Source organism: Gadus morhua, chromosome 13, assembly GCF_902167405.1.
Source record: "Gadus morhua chromosome 13, gadMor3.0, whole genome shotgun sequence".
Taxonomy (NCBI): domain Eukaryota; kingdom Metazoa; phylum Chordata; class Actinopteri; order Gadiformes; family Gadidae; genus Gadus; species Gadus morhua.
The window spans coordinates 7,789,376-7,809,095 of NC_044060.1; the positions used below are offsets into that span (position 1 = coordinate 7,789,376).

The 19,720-nt window shown below is 44.5% G+C and overlaps 4 protein-coding genes across 7 annotated transcripts; 2 read left to right on the top strand and 2 right to left on the bottom strand.

The window, feature by feature from the left end:
- Positions 1–2,229: 2,229 nt before the first annotated feature.
- Positions 2,230–4,390, top strand: fndc10 (fibronectin type III domain containing 10). The gene is made up of 2 exons (XM_030375302.1): positions 2,230–2,406; positions 2,590–4,390. The coding sequence occupies exon 2, from the start codon at positions 2,750–2,752 to the stop codon at positions 3,818–3,820; it is 1,071 nt and encodes a 356-aa protein (XP_030231162.1). The 5' UTR covers positions 2,230–2,406; positions 2,590–2,749; the 3' UTR covers positions 3,821–4,390.
- A 507-nt stretch (positions 4,391–4,897) lies between these two features.
- ssu72 (SSU72 homolog, RNA polymerase II CTD phosphatase) lies at positions 4,898–8,785 on the top strand. Of its 2 annotated transcripts, none has more exons than XM_030375318.1 (5): positions 4,898–5,189; positions 6,078–6,221; positions 7,227–7,375; positions 7,542–7,660; positions 7,843–8,785. In XM_030375318.1, exons 1-5 carry the CDS (start codon positions 5,110–5,112, stop codon positions 7,942–7,944), a joined length of 594 nt encoding a protein of 197 aa, XP_030231178.1. In that variant the 5' UTR covers positions 4,898–5,109; the 3' UTR covers positions 7,945–8,785. The 2 variants fall into 2 exon arrangements, with proteins under 2 accessions (XP_030231178.1, XP_030231180.1); XM_030375320.1 differs by having other exon boundaries at positions 7,236–7,375.
- Positions 8,786–9,965: 1,180 nt separating this feature from the next.
- On the bottom strand, positions 9,966–17,288 carry atad3 (ATPase family AAA domain containing 3). Of its 3 annotated transcripts, none has more exons than XM_030375257.1 (17): positions 16,990–17,288; positions 16,540–16,616; positions 15,702–15,803; positions 15,501–15,560; positions 15,344–15,413; positions 15,083–15,248; positions 14,747–14,816; positions 14,268–14,423; positions 13,863–13,919; positions 13,480–13,605; positions 13,257–13,381; positions 13,098–13,149; positions 12,936–13,006; positions 12,552–12,719; positions 12,141–12,249; positions 11,229–12,026; positions 9,966–11,171 (listed from the first exon to the last, which is right to left on the bottom strand). In XM_030375257.1, exons 1-17 carry the CDS (start codon positions 17,177–17,179, stop codon positions 10,284–10,286), a joined length of 3,285 nt encoding a protein of 1,094 aa, XP_030231117.1. In that variant the 5' UTR covers positions 17,180–17,288; the 3' UTR covers positions 9,966–10,283. The 3 variants fall into 3 exon arrangements, with proteins under 3 accessions (XP_030231117.1, XP_030231118.1, XP_030231116.1); XM_030375258.1 differs by having other exon boundaries at positions 9,966–10,742; positions 10,845–12,026; XM_030375256.1 differs by having other exon boundaries at positions 9,966–12,026.
- A 388-nt stretch (positions 17,289–17,676) lies between these two features.
- On the bottom strand, positions 17,677–19,628 carry mrpl20 (mitochondrial ribosomal protein L20). Its single transcript, XM_030375326.1, has 4 exons — positions 19,359–19,628; positions 19,094–19,204; positions 18,824–18,901; positions 17,677–18,613 (listed from the first exon to the last, which is right to left on the bottom strand). The coding sequence occupies exons 1-4, from the start codon at positions 19,443–19,445 to the stop codon at positions 18,440–18,442; spliced, it is 450 nt and encodes a 149-aa protein (XP_030231186.1). The 5' UTR covers positions 19,446–19,628; the 3' UTR covers positions 17,677–18,439.
- Between the last annotated feature and the right edge of the window lie 92 nt (positions 19,629–19,720).

Genomic DNA, 19,720 nt, shown 5'->3' on the forward strand with positions numbered 1-19,720 from the left:
GTTGACATGGACCTTTACTGTCTTGAGGTCCACCCCGCTGTTTATAAGCGGCTCAATGCTCGCCTGAATGCAGACGGGTCCGTCCCACCCGAGGGTCATGCTCTCCAGCAGTGCTGACCTGGTTCAAGGTGAGTTAACCGGAACGCCTCGTTACCGGGATACGCTATGGGCACAGGCTCGTTTGAATGGAAAAGTTATGGCAAATGGAAATTCAATGACAACAGAACAAGGGCATCATTTCAGGGCCCAACTTTTATTTGTTTAGCGATTGTTTGTGTACGTAGTGTAGGCTGACCGGAAACACAACTTTATATATAGTGTCTTCATGCATGAAGATCAAACAATTAAAAAACGAATTCAAGGGATTTATACCATGTAGTAATGTGTATATATGGTTTATATTTGTTATCTTATCGTTATTATACGATGAGATAACAAATATATGAAAAAAAAACAAAAATATATTATTCATATAATATTATTATTATATGAATAATAATATATATATTATTCATATAATTATGAATAATATATATATAATATTCATAATTATATATATATTATTATATGTATAGTATTATATATATACATATATATATATATATATATATATATATATATATATATATATATAATCCATTATTATCTATTATTATATATATATATATATATATATATATATGAGAGAGAGAGCGGGAGAGCGAGAGAACGGGGGGGAGAAACAAAGAGAGAGAGCTTTGATAGCAGTTTTACAATTGTAAATGTATTCATAATTATAATTTGACATAGTAAACCGGATAATGAAAGCGACCATCAAACAAAAATATCATGATATCCTGATCATTCATTTGGATCATACTCCACTCCCTACTAGACCCTATCTTAGTTGCTATCGCAGCAGCTCATCAAACATCTGACTCTCTCAAGATCATTTCAGGGCCCATTGTACCATTGAGGTAATCCCGCTGATGCTGCATTTTGTTTTAATAATCAAGCTTCCCTCTTTTCCCTTGGCAATGATTGTTTGTTGTGTTGCATAGTTACTCATTTGTGAACAGCCATTGCTCAATATGTTCCCATTGGAGAACAGCTGAATCGCGTTTATGTATTGGGGCTGCCAAAACCTCATTGATAGAGGCCTACGTTTGAAGTCTCTGGCAGACCATAAGCTAGCGCATGAGTCCAGCATTTTACAATTAAATCATTCAAACGTATAAAATATAAACCCCTTTACTATTCATGCATCAATAATATTTTAGATATTTGTCCTCAGTTGGTTAGCCGTACAGTGTGCGTATAAAGAAGCGCAACACTTGACTTCGCAGATTTAACTGACTTAGTTTTTCTCAATAGTATAAACACGTTTTCTGAAACTATAGCTCAAAACTTTAAACACAAACCTGAGAAAAGTCTAAACTACACATATTCTTCTCAAAACTGTTTTTTTCCACTGAGCAGTCAACACAGCTATCAAAGGAATATCTCTTAGAGAGCATAAATTAAACACTGGTGTGTTCAATTCAAAACACTTCCATCAAAATACTTTTTTTTATAATGTTTTGGCTTTATGAGGCCATGTTAAATATTCCTATCTATAAAATTGTTTAGAAATAGCTTTATTTTTTAAAGTTGCAATTAGGTGGTACACATAAGACTTTGCCATATTGTTATACAATTCTGTGAATATATCTGAACTGCTGAACTGACTGCATAAAATTAAGACTATAAATGAGGTGAAACAGATCTACATGTAAATCAGTATGTATCCCACCTCCAATCCTGATCAGGCCAAAGGACCATATCTACAACACAGTAGAGCCTCTTTTATGCTCTGACATATGATTGAAGTGTTTTGCCAGTTGAGTTTGAACAGCTGAAAAGTGAGTTAGACTTAATTGGTAAATAGTTGTTGCGCTTTGAGGGCCAGTGTGCTAAATGATGAGATTTGTGCTTAGAGTTTAAAAAAGAATGTGAAAACAGTGGAATTGTGCTTAGAGTTTAGCAGTCTGGATTCTTGTAGTTGATACATTAGCTTCAAGTTTCCAGACTTGTGTGCATAGTTCCATTTTTTGTGTGTCGAGAAAAACTGTGACATCATTACAAATGCCTCTATTCAACCATAATGGGACATTAGTCCTAGTCCTATTTACGGTAGATGTAATTTGGAAATGTCGTTGATAAAGTTGCATTTAAAACGGCCATATAGGCATATATCACTCATAGGCCGTACAGGACTTATTTGACAGTCCGACTACCCACGACTCCAGTGCACCACGCTCTCTGCGCGCCGCTACACACCCACAAACGCGCACACACACGCACCAGCTATCAGATCTTCACGGATCGACAACAAGAAGAGAACAAATCGGATGGCACGAATACGACACCCATTAATCCTCTCACAAAGTAAGTAAGGGACGTCTTTTATGTGATGGCGTGACTCGGGATAAATAAAATGACCTACATCGTAAAACAGTCAGTATTTTACGCTCATCATCCTCCCTGCATGAGCTAGCATAGCCATATATATGCAAGGTCATCTTCGATGTTTTAAGATCAATTTCACTGAATCATTGTCATCTTTTGCAGACACAGACTACCCCTTGGACGTTGACATGATTCGGCATTGGAGCAGATTGAATCGTGTGTAGGATCGATTTAAAACGGATGTTCAAACCGCACGCCATCAGACGTTCGCAAGAACAGCTTTTTCTCAGTAGAGTAGCATAACTCTTACAAAGGTATTGGGATGAAGAGGCAACAAATACAATCACTGCTTGTTTTGTCGGCCGTCATACTCTGCGCGTTGCACGAGGCAGTGGGGTACAGCAGAACTGGCGGCGTCTCAGAAACCTCAATGCCAGCCGCATCTCCAGGAGAGGAGGGAGGCAGCCATAGCAGAGCACGGTCGAGGCACACGCACGTCAGATCAAACAACCAAACATTCGACAGTCTTGTCAACAATAGCAGACACGCACCAAAGATCAGAGAAGGGTCTGAGCCCATGTCCAACACCAAAAGAAGCCACCTTCCCGCTGTGATGTCTGGGAGGACAAACAGCCCCAGATGGAGCCCCACAGAGCAGCGGGGGGCATCACTGTGTGCCTACAGAGTCATCGAGGGAGGTGTCGGGGGGCAACTCTGTTTCAGACACACACAGTGGGGCTTCCATTGCGGCAGCGCGAACTGCAGGACCGTGAGCTCCCTGGGGGGCCTGGTGGCAAACATCCTCACAAACGGCACTGTGCTGTTGCAATGGACCAACGAGGGTGCAGTACGCGGGAGGGTTCACGATAAGGCCACCGACATAAGCACTGGTCAGGGCCCTCACATAAACAAGACCGGTGGTGGGGATGGAAACCACACGAGTGGGGATTCAGCGACAGGCTCGACAGAGGGACCACAGGGGTATTTAACTCCCACACCCAGGGCTGCTTTTAGCCACCGGCCGCGCAGGAGGTCGGGCGTGGAGCTGAGCTGCTGGTGGAACGGGAGCTACACGCAGTTCGAATGCGCCACCGTCCACCTCGGCCCCGGCTGCAGGGACTTCCTGCTGACCGACCTGCACGAGAACGTCCCCTACCGCATCTGTCTCCGCGCCCTGGCTCCGGCCCAGTCCCCGGGGGACCGGAGGGACTGCGTGGAGTTCACCATGTCGCCTTCCGGCATGCAGGACATTGTGATCGCCATGACTACCGTGGGAGGCGCCATATGTGTCATGTTGGTCATCATATGCCTGCTGGTGGCGTACATCACAGAGAACATCATGAGCCCCGCCACGCAACACACGTACCATTATCACACACACTCGCGGCACTGACGCAGTGTGCGTCAGTGTACACAAAGTGTGGTCCGGATACACAATGTGTATGGGGATCAATTGTCCTGAATCATCCTACTGTGTCTTATACGAAACATGTTTAAATCAGCCACATAATGCCTCCGTACATTAGATCTTGCTCGGTTTGGAGTTGAGCCTGCGAAATAGCAACTTCTAAACCTTCTAATCATTACAAGGGATGCACTGAACCAAAATGAGCCATTCACTACACATATGTTTATAAAGGATCATTGTTTCATGTGGTGATTCCGCCTTTTCAGCTGTGATCAATCTCTTTGTAAAACTGCAATAAAAACCATCAACCTGAGTGACAGAGATATCATAATAATAGCTTGGTAATAAAAACCTAACTTTTAATTCCATACTTTCACAAATTATGGCTTCATTGCCTCTGTGGCTGTTAGTTCCAGAGCCATTTTTTGCTGTTCTCTCTGTTTGAACTCTGGTTGTCACTGACCACTTTTACTGCACTTTTTGAAAATAGGCCTGTTCTAAATGTAAAATATGTAAGATGACATAGGTTGCCATGGCAAAGTCAATAAACTTTTAATTAAGACTATAAAAGTGTGTGGTGTGTGTGTCGGCTAGCATTGGGTGAACAGATTCCCATAGTGTTTGATTTGTTCTGGTTCTGCCTTTTTAAAAGGGAAATAAATACATCGGACAGCATTAAAAAAACATAACATCATTGTTGATAATTATAATTCAACACAATAGTTTAGATGGTAAATATGGCTTTAGAAAATACAAAAGTCTATTATCTCTAATAACATATAAATAATTTATCATTGATAGGCCTATGAGGTAATATAATTTGCCAGATAAAACATTGTGCAATAAAAAAACGTGTACACTTTGTGGACAAATTTGCATATACTATTTTCGAGACATTATTTTTCTCATTATTATTATTTTTGCTGCTTTTTGTAGTTTTACCATTCCGTATTTTGAAAAAAGACACAAAACCTGACGATCTTTCTTCCGTCGTCACAGTGACGTGGACGTTTTTTTTCTTTTATAACCGGTAAACCCAGCCCCTAAAATGACATCAACACTTTTAAAGCCGTGCCTAGGCAGGAAGTCGGTCCGGCTCCGCCATTTTAACATCCTCATCCTTTAGAGGAGAGCGCTCTAATTTGGCCGTTCTAGTCAGTCGTCAGTCGTTAGAAACGTTTGTATTCGGTCGTCTATGTAGGTGTTTAGCCTATACAAATTCTATTTAGTCATTTTTTCACTAATTCCAAATTAGTTCCTACGGAAGAACCGCTATGCCGAGCCACCCGCTGCGCGTGGCGGTTGTGTGCTCGAGCAACCAGAACCGCAGTATGGAAGCGCACAATATCCTCAGGTAAAACGGGCCGAGACGAAGAGAAGAAACCACTGCATTGCCCTGCTCCGAAGTGACCGAGCCCGTACTGCGCGGTGCTAATGGCGCTGGAGCCATAACCGCACAATGCTCCATGACAGCATATCGGCCTCCACCCAGCTTCGACAATGGGCTCAAAGCAGAACAAAAAGCCTGTAGTTTATACCAAGGCTGTTCACCTGGATTATCTTTATTTTTGTTGTTTTTTGTTATTTTTGACAGACGTACACGCCTTTCCACTTATTAGGTTTTAATTGTATAAAGATACATGTTTGAAGGAAAAAGTAGTTGATTTTTACTTAGTCTCTGGCGCCCCCTCTATTGTCTTGAAGAAGAAGGGGGTACTGCAGCCTTGAACCGCCGCCTGATGGCGCTGCTCTCTGATTCTAGATTAGTCACTTTTTTAAAAAGGGCAATAATTCATTTAATATATTTGGCACCTAGAAAGTAAACTGCTTTGCCCACCAAGACGACGAATGCCGACTCTTTTCCCCCCCAACAGTTACCCTAGTCTGTATTTTTGCACATCGGTTAAGTGTAGTTGACAAAGACCTACTAGGAAAGAAATTAGTTGAGTTATTAGTCAACTTGTTAACATCCCTTGCCATATGTGACAAGCTGAAAAACGGCCTTTTTTTTCTTTTTGATTGAGTCATTTATTTTAACCCCGCAGCTAGCCCTACGTCTCTGAAAATTCCCCTTTCTTCATGTTTGCATGTCATACTGGTTAATTAATTTAATTTATTACTTTTTATTCTATCTGCCGTGTCATTAAATGCGCTGTTCGGGGCGAGATGCACTTTAACACTGATGCTATATTCTGAACTAATCCATTTTTATTCATGTATACTTGTTCTTTCCTCTTTGCAGCAAACGTGGATTTGACGTGCGTTCATTTGGGACTGGCTCCCACGTGAAGCTGCCTGGCCCTGCCCCGGATAAGCCTAATGTTTACGACTTCAAAACATCTTATGAACAGATGTACAACGACCTGGTCCGCAAGGACAAGGAACTGTATCCCCTTCACACACACCAACCAATATGCACTCTGTCGCTGACAATCACACACGTGCAAACAAAAGGGGACATAATGCTGAGAAGTAGATCTGCGCAATTTGAGGTATAGGCATTCTGTGAACATCCTTATTGAAGAACATGTGGTGCCGTTGGAACAGCAGTACATTGGGGTGTCCCGTTGGGCAACTGGCTTCTAGGTGTCAAATGACGTGTGACAAATGTTTGTCTGTTCTCGTTCATTGTCGTTGATAAGTGGTAAACGTTGGTGCATCTGCTTGGTGTAGGTAAGTCATCTGCTGGGTATGGGTAAGCTCACAGTAAACAAACTGGTTTAGTCAAGGATATGATTTGTTGATTGCAGTTTGTTTGTGTTTAATCATCAAATGTTCCACAATGCGCTCTATTACCTGTCTTGAATACAACTGCCACCTTGACCAAAGCTCTTCTCCATAGGTTATTGGGATATCATGGGTGTGAACGGAATTCCCTATGACATAAGCGCAAAAAAAATAAGATTATTATCGTCCAAAGTCTCAAAATTGGGAAGGAAACGGCAACTTAAATAATTGTAAAACCATCTCCAGCTATTGGGATTAGCTTGTTAATTGTGTTGGTTTTAAAAAAAGATGTTTTCGGGCCGATATTAATATCAGTACATTCAGTTCAGGAAGAATGTCCGGTTCAAAGAGCGAGTGTGTGACAGAAATGGTTTCCCTACATTCCGAATGCATTGTCTAACAAAAAAATTGCAAGTTATATATTGGCCACTAGATGGCAATGTGCTGTTTTATTTTAATGGCGAGTAAACGTTTTACAATAGGTTGGACGCCACGGAGAATTTATGATTTATCTAACCAACGTGTTCAAATATTGGGGCTTTGTTCCGCCTATCCTTTTTTTTTTTTTTTTTTTTTTTGAATGGATGACTCATGTGAGGTATTTGCATCACTGAATGTTGAGGGATTCTCTCTAGGCCACCTTGCTGTGCTCCTTAACCAACAACTCCTTAAGGTACACCCAGAATGGAATCCTTCACATGCTGGACCGCAACAAGCGTATCAAAACCAGACCGGAGCGGTTCCAGAACTGTAAGGACCACTTTGACCTGGTCATTACCTGTGAAGAGAGGGTCTACGACCAAGTCCTGGAAGGTGAGGCCTTCGTACCCAATGTTGATGTACATATGCTTTTGTCATTCTAATGATGAACAACCAAGTGTTCTGCGGTGTCGTAATCTTATGTTATGACTCAAACCTGCAATGTGACCGAAGCCCAATGCTAAGGGAGGGGGGGGTCCCTGACTGTGCCGCTCCACAGACCTCAGCTCCAGAGAACAGGAGACGCTGCAGTCGGTGCACGTCATCAACGTGGACATCCAGGACAACCACGAGGAAGCCACGCTCGGGGCCTTCCTCATCTGTGAGCTGTGTCAGTGTGTGAGTGTCCACCTATTAAAACCTGCCTGTGACGTGCATGTTAATGCTGAACTCTTTACATCTGGAATGGATGGGCGGGTGGGGGGTGATCACTTTGTATACCCTAAACGGGGAATGTTCATGTTCATGCCTGAAGGTTACTTGACCTTGTCCCGGGGGAATCTTTCAATGTTTTCCTTCAGATCCAGCACACGGACGACATGGAGAATGAAATCGACGAGCTGATTCAGGAGTTTGAAGATAAGAGTAACAGGCCTTTCCTACACACCGTGTGCTTCTACTGACGGCCCCCGTCCAAATCTTGCAATAAAACCTACCACCCCCCCCCCCCCCGCCCATAAGCCGTGAACCAACAGCAGTACACACACACTCTTTAAGCAAGCCATCTACACCGCTCTGTGTGTGTATCGATGATCACATCACATGCGTGTCCCTGTACGCAGCTGTAACGCACACGTGTGTACGAAGGCCAGCACACTGGGTTCTGCGATGGCTCGGTGACGGTTTCTGACAAACGGTGAGGACGGGTTGTCCTTCATGCTGAGGATAGCCTCTTGCCTTTGGATCCAATGTCAGGCCATGGTCCCTCCTCCCCCAGACCCCTAACTCAACCCTTCATGCCCACCCAGCCACGCCTCTCTCGGGAGAGCAAGACCCCAGCCAATCTTATAGTAGGATATACAGTTTTTGTTTTTTCTTTTGAATTGGAGGCTGATTGTGCTCTTTTTGTTCTCTCAAATTCTAGCAATTGTTTTGGTTTTTGAGTCATTTTGACCCTGGCTGGTGTAAATGTGCTTGATGAATGACATGAATTGACACGTCTATGCTGATGCGTGACTGCCTGAAAGGACAAGTGACCGTGTGCTAGAGATTAGTCCATAAATCGGAGGGTTGATGTTGACTAACCAAACTGAGACGTATCCCTCCGGTTTGATTCCATCATAATGTGTTGATTCTTATTTATACTCAGATTTGCTGTCTTTCAGGGTATAGTTTTGTTTTATTTTGTAAATGTAAAAGAATAGAGAAAGCATTGTAATTATTTGCTGCAAGCTCAGTCAAGAGTGCCTGAATTCTGTATGTACATATGAATCCACTAAAGAAACAATCTCTTCAGAAACCTTTCTGCTCTTGTCTGCTTTGAGTATTTTTTTTTATTGTGTATGTTTACGTTTTTTAAACTCGTTTTAAAATCTTTTATGTTAAAGTAAACTGGAGGTATGCCAAGTGATTCTATAAAAAAGAGTCCATCACAGCAAGCTGCCCAAAACATACAATGTCCTTTGTTAACCATCAGAATGTTGTAAACCATTCGGGTCATATATTTTGAGACGCCAATAATTAGATTATGTATCAATACTGAGCTGTAATGGCTAAACATCGAACAATCCCACGCGCTAGGTCGCATACGATCTTGAGGACCAATTAGAGCGTGTATGTCTATAATGAGTCTTTTGTCACTTGCACCTCTGCGCGCTCTAAAAAAGCAATGAAGATGAAAGCGATTCTGCAACAACTTTGTCACTTGGGTTTGCGTTCGTAAAGGTAAGAAACAACGCGAAATCTCCAGTGCCTCGTAACGTCCAGGATGTTGCCGTTTACAAAAGCTAACAGATAAAATACCTCTGTTTTTGACAAGTGTCCGTCGACGTCGGCTTGACAAACTGTTTTTGACCGATTTCACAACTTCAACGTACCGTTTCTCAGGCAATAACTTTACTATTTACTAGACACACACTCGCTTTCCTTGAAATTTCTCACGCGTGGGCTGTCTGACCCATCGATTACTATCTGAAGCATTACACAAGTCAACACACGCTACCACCATGGCCAGACGATCCCGTGATATCCTATCCAGAGGTCCAGAGGGCGATTTCCCACCGCTTCATTTGGACAATCTTTAAATAAAATTTCTGCTTTAGAATTTCAACTATGTCATGAAGTCATGATTTGTTATTTAATGTGTTTAGCCTGGCTGTATAAAACCTATTAGTGTCACAGCCTGCACAATTACAATGCAATAGGCCAAATGGTATATGTCCTTGACTTGGCTTTTTGGGGGAAGTTATTGACGGTCTCCAGCTGGCAGCCATTACTCCTGATTGGATTATTTAAGTTTTTGAACGTAGGTTCATTCAGTTGATTTTCCTCTTCGCCATCTCCTTGACCTTCTTGCATCCTGATACCAAACCCATCACAAAACCATACAATGTACTTGATGGTTTCTAATTTGGTTGGACTGATATAATGGGGAAGAATGATTTGACCATATAAACAAAACCAAAGGACAATAAATAAAAGAAACTTATTGAATGTTATCATTTATATAGAAAATCACAATCACACAATTTTAATAATGTTACTATTTGTAATGTTAATAATTTGTAAACAATAATTAAAGACATACGGTTTCCATAGAAAGTACACTTTGACAGATATATCAACATGAATCAGTGTCAGGCATATTTTAAGGTCACCGATTTTAGTGGCCCCTTGCATTCCCCATATTCCAGCGGTGTGGTTCTGAACACGTCAGACACAGACATCACTTGGGTACAAGGGCCAGCATACTCTTTTTCTTTTGTTTGATCCCAGCACCTCCGTTGTGGTTCAACCATCCTCCTCACACGGGGGTTCCATCCTTTGGCGGAGGAGATACAGTCTTTACCTCCTTTTCCTTCTCACTGGAAGGAGTAGCAGCAGCAGGTTCACCTACGCTCTCTGCCTTGACTCCAACGTCAGAGACCTGATCCACTGGTAGCACAGATTTGCTCTCTTCCGTCAGCTCAACGGCGTTCAAAGTGGGTGGGGCAATCTCCTGTTTAATGCCGTCCTCAACTGGAGCAGATTTGCTCTCTTCCGTCAGGTCAACGGTGGTTGAAGTAGGCGGAGCCATCTCCTCTTTGATGAGGTCAACCGGGGCGATGACCTGTGCTAGGGGGGCCTCGGAGAGGTCAACTGGGGCGATGACCTCCTGAGCTACGGGGGCCTCGGTGAGGTCAACTGGGGCCTCGGTGAGGTCAACTGGGGCGATGACCTCCTGAGCTAGGGGGGTCTCGGTGAGGTCAACTGGGGCGATGACCTCCTGAGCTAGGGGGGTCTCGGTGAGGTCAACAGCGATGTCAACTGGGGCGCTGACCTCCTGAGCTAGGGGGGTCTCGGTGAGGTCAACTGGGGCGATGACCTCTTGAGCTAGGGGGGTCTCGGTGAGGTCAATTGGGGCAATGACCTCCTGAGCTAGGGGGGTCTCGGTGAGGTCAACTGGGGCGATGACCTCCTGAGCTAGGGGGGTCTCGGTGAGGTCAACTGGGGCAATGACCTCCTGAGCTAGGGGGGTCTCGGTGAGGTCAACTGGGGCGATGACCTCCTGAGCTAGGGGGGTCTCGGAGAGGTCAACTGGGGCGATGACCTCCTGTGCTAGGGGGGTCTCAGTAATTTCAACGGCGATGTCAACCGGGGCGATGACCTCGTGAGCTAGGGGGGTTTCCGTGATCTCAACTGGGGCGATGACCTCCTGAGCAAGGGGGGTCTCGGTGAGGTCAACTGCGATGTCAACCGGGGCGATGACCTCCTGAGCTAGGGGGGTCTCGGTGAGGTCAACTGCGATGTCAACCGGGGCGATGACCTCCTGAGCTAGGGGGGCGTCAGCCAGAATCTCCTTGGCGACCTCAACCGGAGCGACCACCTCCGTCACTACGGGGGCGTCAGCCAGAATCTCCTGGCTGAGGTCAATAGGAGCGACCACCTCCTTTGCGAAGGGCAGAATCTCTTGGGTGACGTCTACGGGCGCGACCGCTTCCTGTGCTAGGGAGGCCTCGGTGAGGGGCAAGACCTCTGGGCTGATGTTCTCGGCCACCTGAGCCACCGCCTCCTGAGCTACGGGGGCCTCGGCCAGGGGCAGCACCTCTTGGTTGATGCTTTCGACAACCTCGGCGACAACCTCCTGGGCGAGGGGGGCCTCAGCCAGGGGAAGGACCTCTTGGTTGATGCTTTCGACAACCGGAGCTGCCGCCACGTCCTGGGCGAGGGGCTGAATCTCTCTGATGACGTCAGCCGTAGCTGCTACCACCTCCTGAGCCAGGGGTGCCATGGCGAGCGGCAGAATCTGTTGGTTGAGGCTTTCGACCACCGGAGCGACGACTTCCGAGGCCTGGGGGACCTCGGCGACGGGCAGGATGAACCCTATCTTCCCATCGCCGCCTGCTGTATTGGCCTGCTTGGGAGGGGGGGGCCTCACTTGTAGGCTCTCCACGCCCTCTCCGTGAAGCCAGTCCATCTTCTGGATGTGCTGTTTGACAGCATCTTGGACGCGGGCGTCGATCATGGCCTCCGTCAGGATCCCACTCTCAGAGGAGTACGCCGCCGCCTGGGTGGAAGGAGGTAAACTTAAGTTGACTTTAAATCTTTAGAAACGGAGTACCACCAAAATGATAAGTAGTCCATAATATGGACACGGCCAATCAGAGATTGGTATACCGACCTGCCAGGCCACTCCCAGCTTGGAGATCTCTCTGCCAGACATCCCCTCTGTGTGCTTGGCAATGTCAGAACACTTGAGACCGTAGTCAAACTGGGCGAGCTTCAGCCTCCTGAATAAGACACCAGAACAAGAGCAGGAGGGGTGATGGTAACGGCTTTGACACCATTTTTTATTTCTAGAATGCATCAGTTATAGGATGTAATGTTCTTGATACCATTATGGAAATCGTTGTCGATCGCTATAGTCTACAGATATATCCAGGTAATTTGCAGCTTTTGAGCCACTAGTTAAATATTTTCAACTTTAACAATCCCTTTAACAATTTCAGTCGTATTATACAGTTTAATTCGGTCAAAGCGCTCTATTTTCAGATTTGAGCGAAGGATTTGGTGTATTAGGTGTATAACTCACTGCCTCCCTCCAGTGGCCGGCTCCAGCACGTATCTATCAAAGTACAGTCGCACCAGCCTCTCCCTCTCTTCAGGGCCTGGCAGCGCAAAGTTCACTATCTCATCAATACGGTCGTTGATGGCCCAGTCAAACTGCTCTGGTTGGTTACTGGCCAGCACCATCATAAACCTGCAGGACACAGAGGGAAGAAGAAAAGGGTTTGAGGCATAGAGATAGTGGGCTATAAGACTGATCATACAAAGAGGGAAAATCAAGGGGGTGTTGGATACACTTAGGGCTATGTTGGTATGGAGCTGGAAAGTTTTGTATGATGATACTTGTTCCACGCATACCATTTTATTTAACCATGATTAACAATGCATATTGGGTAAGATGAATACTTACTTGTTGCTCTGTTCTCCGGTACGATAAAGGAAGGCGTTTAATGTGGCTCTGAGGTCTTCACTGATCTTTTCCTAAAAATAAAATGTAAATGGTTTGTATTATACATGATTTTCACAATGTGAACTATGCAACGGACGGATGCAACGGAACAATTAAACTTACAGTAGATCGCTTGCGTAGAAAGGCATCGGCCTCATCAACAAAGAGCAATAATCTAGCATAGGTAAAGGAGAACATAGGAATGAATTTCAACAATCATCAGATTACATTCATACATGAACAAAAGGGTTTCATTTATATTCATAATCATTGACAGCATACCCGCGCCGGCTGGTGTTGGCCCAGTCGAACACTTTGTGCATCGCTGTGACACCGTCACGACCCATGGGGGCCACGTCGCCTCCCGTCATGATCGCAAAGTCCATCCCGGAATGCATCGCCAGTTTCTGCTCAACACAAAGAGGTAACGGTTCATCGGATCACATGGATTGAGGTTCATAAAGGAAGTTTCTCAGGTGATGCGTGTTAAGTAACGTGTGCGTACCTTGGCAAATAAAGTTTTTCCGGTTCCTGGCGGGCCATACATGAGGATATTCCTGTAAAGGCCACGGTTCTGCCGTGTGTTTCGAGTTGCTATGGCAATGTCTCGCACACGCTCTTCCAGTGAAGGCTAAAAGGGATTATTAAATAACATCAATTTGCAATATTAGCATTTTCTCCAAATGTCAATGTCTTTAAAGAAAATGGGGGTCATGAGGAAAACAACATTCATCGTAATTCATTGTTGCTATGAAACTGCTGTCTTGCTATGGTTATCACGAGGGGTCAATATCTTAATTTAACGAGGATTGTATACGACAGCATTCAAAGACGCTTAACGATATTATCAAAGTATTGTCCTGCCCTAGTTGTAACTTGAACACTTACGCTCAGCACGACTCCCTCCAAGGCATCCTGTGGTTTGCTCCTCAACCGCCTCGTCGTCTAACAGGAGGTGGGGGAGGGAGGGATGAGAAAATGGTTACTAAAAAAGGAACACAAACAGATCTAAAGGCCCAATCCCATTTCTACCCCTTATCCCTTCCCCCTCCCCCTTGTTTTGAAGGGGTAAAGGGAAGGGGTAAGGTGTAGAAATGGGATTGGGCCCAAGGCTCAATCCCATTTCTACGCCTTACCCCTTACCACTTACCCTTACCCCTTCAAAACAAGGGGGAGGAGGAAGGGGAAGGTGTAAGAGGTAGAAATGGGATTGGGCCTAAACGTGCATGCATCAACTATACCACACATAGCTGATGAGTGACTGTGGCCGAGCCAAACGGGCCTCCCAGCTACCTTGATGGGATGCTTGATGGCTTCTGCCACGGTGATGCGGGACGTCTCCCTGACCAGGGACGGCTTGCCCAGCCGGGCTTCCACGTAGCGGCCGGCCACTGCGGTCGTGTTGCGGGCCGTGTAGACGCCCACCGCCAGCAGGGTCAACCCTCCTACCTGCCGACGGGAGGAGACATTGCACGTGTTTAGGACTTGAACGTCACATTAGCCGATGAACGTGGCAGAACATTACAAGAGAAATGTGGTATGGTTTTTATTATTGTTTAATTTATTCAGTCTTAACGTCATCCAGGGCGCGGGTAATTAAACGAAAAGAAAATGTGCGTGTAGTCGGTGACCAGAGCTGTGGAGCTATATCTTGGGAAGTTTCGATGTGCCCAGCATCTCCACAAAACCTGAAGTTCGTCAGCCACCCACAGCTTTTCTACCATCCTCACGTTGTACCTGATGGAGCAGTGCATTGTGGGGAATGTTCTCACCGTAGCTGTGACTTTGTCCCAGTCCGACACAAAAGCCCTGAAGCCCTCTCCGAACACAGCCCCTGCAGTCCTGAAAGGGAAAACATTTATTATATGCTTTGTGTGGTGTGTACTAAAACGATCAAATCAAACATCTAATTTAAATTATTAGTAGCTGTGTTTGCATACTGTTCATGGCATATGGATTTTTTTTTTTTTAAGCACCATGAGACACTATTGAATGTAAGCTGTTCTAGTGAGGACGTGTTATTTCAACTAGATATCACCAGCACATACAACTAGTAATGCAAAAGGAAACACCAACTGGCACCATGACCACTTGTGAAAGCCACCTACTTTATAGACTCCAGAACGGTCTGCCGGTGCTCGGCCGCCTTCAGGCGGATCTGCTCGCGGATGATGTCTGCGTTCTCCCGCTCCACGCGGCCCCGGGCTTTGGACTCCGCCTCTATGCGCAGCAGCTCGTTCTTGTGCCTCAGCTGCATCTCGTGCTCGATGGTGGCTGAAGTAGAGGCAGACCCGGCACAGTTAGAACTCCAGCCAATGATCAACCTTGCTGTGCGATATACACTGCATTTGGTTAGTGCTATCCGTTACCTTTTCTCATGGACTCCTGTTTATTCACAGACTCCTCCTGCTTACGAAGGTTGTCCTCATTTATGGCTTGCTGTGAACAAAAACAGTAAATATTTTAAACGTGCTTGTTGGTGATAAGAGCTTTTGATGCGTTTTTAAATCTAGCAGGTGAACTCACCTGTTGTCGAAGCTGGTCTTCATATCGCTGCCGAGCTAGCTTATCCTGGTACTGGGCTCTCTGTGATTGGACAGACAACAGGGTTACCATGGTGACTTGCTACGGGCCCACCAGAGCTGGCTTAGTACTGATTGGTCGAGTGCCTTACTGAATCAAAGTTACAAATGCTCGGATATAACTAGGGTGAGGCTCCATTCTTACCGCCTGATTCTGTTTGGTCTCCTCACTCATGGTTTTCCTTCTCTCCTCAGCCTGGATACGGATTTGATCTCCTTTCAGTTGCTCCACTGCTGCCTCATATTCCTAACACAGGAAATAGCAGCGTCAATAGGAGGACCCAACAGACATTCAGCAGACTGGACAGCATCCCAATATTTACATGCATCAAATCTCAACCTGCAGTCATGATGCCTGATGTAATGTTTATAGCTCAAGTAATGAACCTTTGTTAGAACATGCTTAAGGAAGACAAGCATTTTCATTGCATGAATGTCATTGAAATTCCTCACGCGTCCTTGTGGAATACTAAATTCTGATTGGTCAATAAAGGCTTGCAGCAGTCTGTTACTTCTGTATAACAGACAGTTGCAATGGACGCTATGGATGCCAACAGACTTTGGTTGCAGAAGCAGTACAACATTTTGCAAATCAATAAAATAATGGGTTATATTTGTGTCAAATTATGGATTATTTTCAATAAAAGCTGTGTGATAAGAGGGATAATGTGCAGCGAAACATTAATGTTTTGCAGAAATAAACCCCTGAAGGCTGATTCAAGACCCCTGAATCATCTGCCAGGGTTTATTTTTGGGGTAAGGACAGACTGTAGTACATTGTCCCTTAGGTAATACAGCATTGCTGCAGATTGCTTTGTCTACAGTGTTTATAGGAAGAGTTAAATTAGCATAATTTAGGTTATGCCAAGTAGTTATAATGTATTTAATACAATGTTGAACTTGTTAGGTACATCACAATGAAACTAGATACACCAAACATATGGCATGCGATGAAAATTTGTAATCTCAATGGTCTGCCTTACCTTAAATTTACTCTGATGCTCCAGCTGTACCGTCTGCTCTTGCATACGAGACAGGTCCAAAGCTTCCTTGGCATGGCCTGAGGTGAGGTGTTGGCAGAAGGGAAATGGTATGCCATAATAAAATCATTGCAGTGTATACGACTATTTCAGCAATCATGCAACAAACGGAACAAAGTTTCATTCATTTAAAAAGTAATGTGGACAGGGATGACAAGGATGACCTTTGACCCGGTCCCCTTGAATGAAGGTGAGCGTTGAGTGGGTATTTGTCACTCAGACAGCATTCTGTACATGCCGTTCTCATCTCGCTTCACCTTGGTTTTATATTTGCACAATTCTGAATATCGATTCCTAAGCGACGACTAATGAATGCACCAAATTAATTCACCCTGATTGTGTGCAATATGGCTCCCGTTACATTGCGGAATAGTTTCTGCACTTCACACTTACGAGACTTGTCGAGGTCTTTGGCTGCCTGTGCAGCTCGCTCCAGCCCAGTGGGATCGAAGCTGCTCCATTTGTCCTTGAGTTTATCTCCACCGCCACCGGTTCCACCGGCCGGGGCTGGCGGCGGAGGTGGTTGCGGGCCGGGTGGGGGGGCTTCAGGCTGCCCCCTGTTAAGGCCAAACAGCCAGGACATTTTTTCTGACAATTGATATTACAAGACTTATGCAAGCCGGTCAGAAAAATGAGGCTCTGACAAATGCCTGTCAGCTTACTTCCTCCACATGCGTGTCACGCTGAAATGCTTCACGCAATTGCAGGAGACGATTTGCCGTGGTCTGAACAACAGCTTTTGCTATTGGCTACTGAAAATCAATCGGCTTTTTCATTGGTAGTTGCAATAGCGTCCTCCACAGAGGTCGCGTTTTGCCCCCCCCCCAAATTGTACGGTAGCCGCAAATAGTAAAAAGGGTATTTTTGAAACTTTAAATGTCATTGGATTACATCATGATGCTTTTGTAACAGAAAATCATTTTAAATATGCTTTCTTCTCTACATTACACAAACATATATTCGATTTATGTTTTTTATGAGAATAGACCATTGATAATATTTATAATTTGCTGAATGTCAAACTATACGTACTTATGTATGTCTAATCGTCTGTCTAAAAAAATGGGAACCACAGCAATGTATTGAATACATAACAAAATGTTTAATGAAACAAATTTTACGAATACATCACAAGAAGAAAAGTACAGATATTTACATAGAAACCAATAGCCTTACAAAATCTGCTTGATACCTTTAGATCATACTTAAACCTTAAAAAAAAATGCCTGAAAGTATTAAATTATAGTTGCACATGAATGTGGTGGGACTTCTCGTAACTACTTATCCTCCGGGGACACTTTTTTGATAAGGTATGTTGTGAATGTACTTGACAATGGGGTTGGTTAGGGTGTGGTTGCAGCAGAGAAATCAATGACCTGCTGTTGTTATTGTGTTCGGCTAAGGACAATGAGGGGTAAACGTTAGTTTAATCATGGTCATCTACTTGCTATGCTGCATCGTTTGAAATCAGAATTACCGCAATGTGAACCAAATGGCGTAACTAAATAAAAATAAGTTTTCCCCATTACAATTTGCTTTAATGTCCACATCTAGTTAATGTCCTTCCATTGAGTTTGATTTTTTGGTCCATTACGAGTAATACATTTTATCTCAGCAAGGTCTCAAAAGAAAAACAACCAAACTCTCTCCACCTTCACCTTGAAAGGTTATTGCTCTCTGGATTGAATGATTATAGGAGAGAGGGTGAGAGTAAAGTCAAAGACAGGCTTATTTAATTATTGTGACTTGTAGCATTGCATCCACATTTACACAATCCAGAGCCTCACTGTCTGCCTAGCATAGCAAGTAGAGGAGTCCGTTAGTACAGCAGATGGCAAAGGGACTAGTGGGTCACCATCGCACGGGAGAAGACCCCTGCAGGCTCCTGGCCGTCACCTAGGGCCGCCCTGAAGCCCTCCTCTCGTCGCGCCTGAGCCAGCTTGGCTAGCGAGAGGAACGTCCGGGGTTCTGTGATGGCAAGTTCGCTGAGAATACGACGGTTGAGTTGAACACTTGTCTGTAAGGAGGGACAACAAGGAGCACGATGGTTAGATCCTGGAGTACATTTTGCAGAAATCTCCTTTTGCACTAATGCTGTAAAGGTGTAAATGATATGCTGGGAGTTTGCTGAGAGGCCCAAATACTTAGACCGACGTATACATCTTTGGTGAACCAAGCACTTTCTAAACATGTGAAAGAAAAATAATGAATTCCTGAGGACAATTACCTTTCCCAAATTATGAATCAGGGCTGGATACTTCATGTTATGTTCTCGTGTTGCTGCTGCAATGCGTGAAATCCAAAGCTGAACGAATAAATCACAGAAAAGAGAAAGCAGATTTGGATGCTTCGAATCATATGCAATCACATTTGTACTTGAAAACAATTTACTTGATCAGCATCACTGTTCAATCGCATCTTTAGTACTGTGATAAATATGTGTTTGAGTGACCAAGGCATCAGGGTGACACAGAGCAAAAAGCAGATGGTGTCTTACCGTTCGCATGTTACGTTTCTTGAGTATTCGACCTTTAGTGGCGTAGACGAAAGCCCTCCTTACTGCCCGCACAGCCAAACTGTAACAGCGGTTCTTCCTTCCCCTGAAATGCTGTGGTGATTAATCAGAATAAGTAATAGTATCTTGGTGCATGACGATAACACAATGCAGTCCCATGGCCCCCACCAAAATATAGATGAGCTTATAAATTATTATCTCAATCTTAATGAAGACTATAAATTGTTTGACAGCTGATGGAACTTACCCGAGCATGTTTCAGGAGTTCTTGGACCTTCCAATGTCTGTCTGGCCCGCGGCTTCGGACCAAACAGGACAGTGTCAGAAATACCATTCCCTCTTTAATTTATAGTATACCGCGTCTGCCTAACAATCTAAGATAACACCATATAGTCAATGACCTTTATCCACTTCGTTATGAGATGCGTGGTCTGTTCAGTGCAATTGTAGTTTCAACTTCCCAAGCCGTAAAGCAGCGTGTTCGGGGTATGTTCGTTTTGAGAACCCTATCCCCTTCTCCACCAACCGCTGCCTACGTCAGGAAGATTCATCCAATGTATACGTCATATGCTTCCGATTAGTTCTTACACTAAATATATTAAAGGATAT

Coding starts and splice junctions, on each gene's coding strand:
- fndc10 (XM_030375302.1), top strand. CDS start 2,750: ATGAAGAGGCAACAAATACAATCACTGCTTGTTTTGTCGGCCGTCATA.
- ssu72 (XM_030375318.1), top strand. CDS start 5,110: ATGCCGAGCCACCCGCTGCGCGTGGCGGTTGTGTGCTCGAGCAACCAG. Junction 5,190..6,077: donor GAAGCGCACAATATCCTCAG/GTAAAACGGGCC, acceptor TCCTCTTTGCAG/CAAACGTGGATTTGACGTGC. Junction 7,661..7,842: donor TCTGTGAGCTGTGTCAGTGT/GTGAGTGTCCAC, acceptor GTTTTCCTTCAG/ATCCAGCACACGGACGACAT.
- atad3 (XM_030375256.1), bottom strand. CDS start 17,179: ATGTCCTGGCTGTTTGGCCTTAACAGGGGGCAGCCTGAAGCCCCCCCA. Junction 15,804..16,539: donor AGCATCAGAGTAAATTTAAG/GTAAGGCAGACC, acceptor TTCCTGTGTTAG/GAATATGAGGCAGCAGTGGA. Junction 12,250..12,551: donor CCGGCCACTGGAGGGAGGCA/GTGAGTTATACA, acceptor TGTCTTATTCAG/GAGGCTGAAGCTCGCCCAGT.
- mrpl20 (XM_030375326.1), bottom strand. CDS start 19,445: ATGGTATTTCTGACACTGTCCTGTTTGGTCCGAAGCCGCGGGCCAGAC. Junction 19,205..19,358: donor AACTCCTGAAACATGCTCGG/GTAAGTTCCATC, acceptor TAATCACCACAG/CATTTCAGGGGAAGGAAGAA. Junction 18,614..18,823: donor TGATTCATAATTTGGGAAAG/GTAATTGTCCTC, acceptor CCCTCCTTACAG/ACAAGTGTTCAACTCAACCG.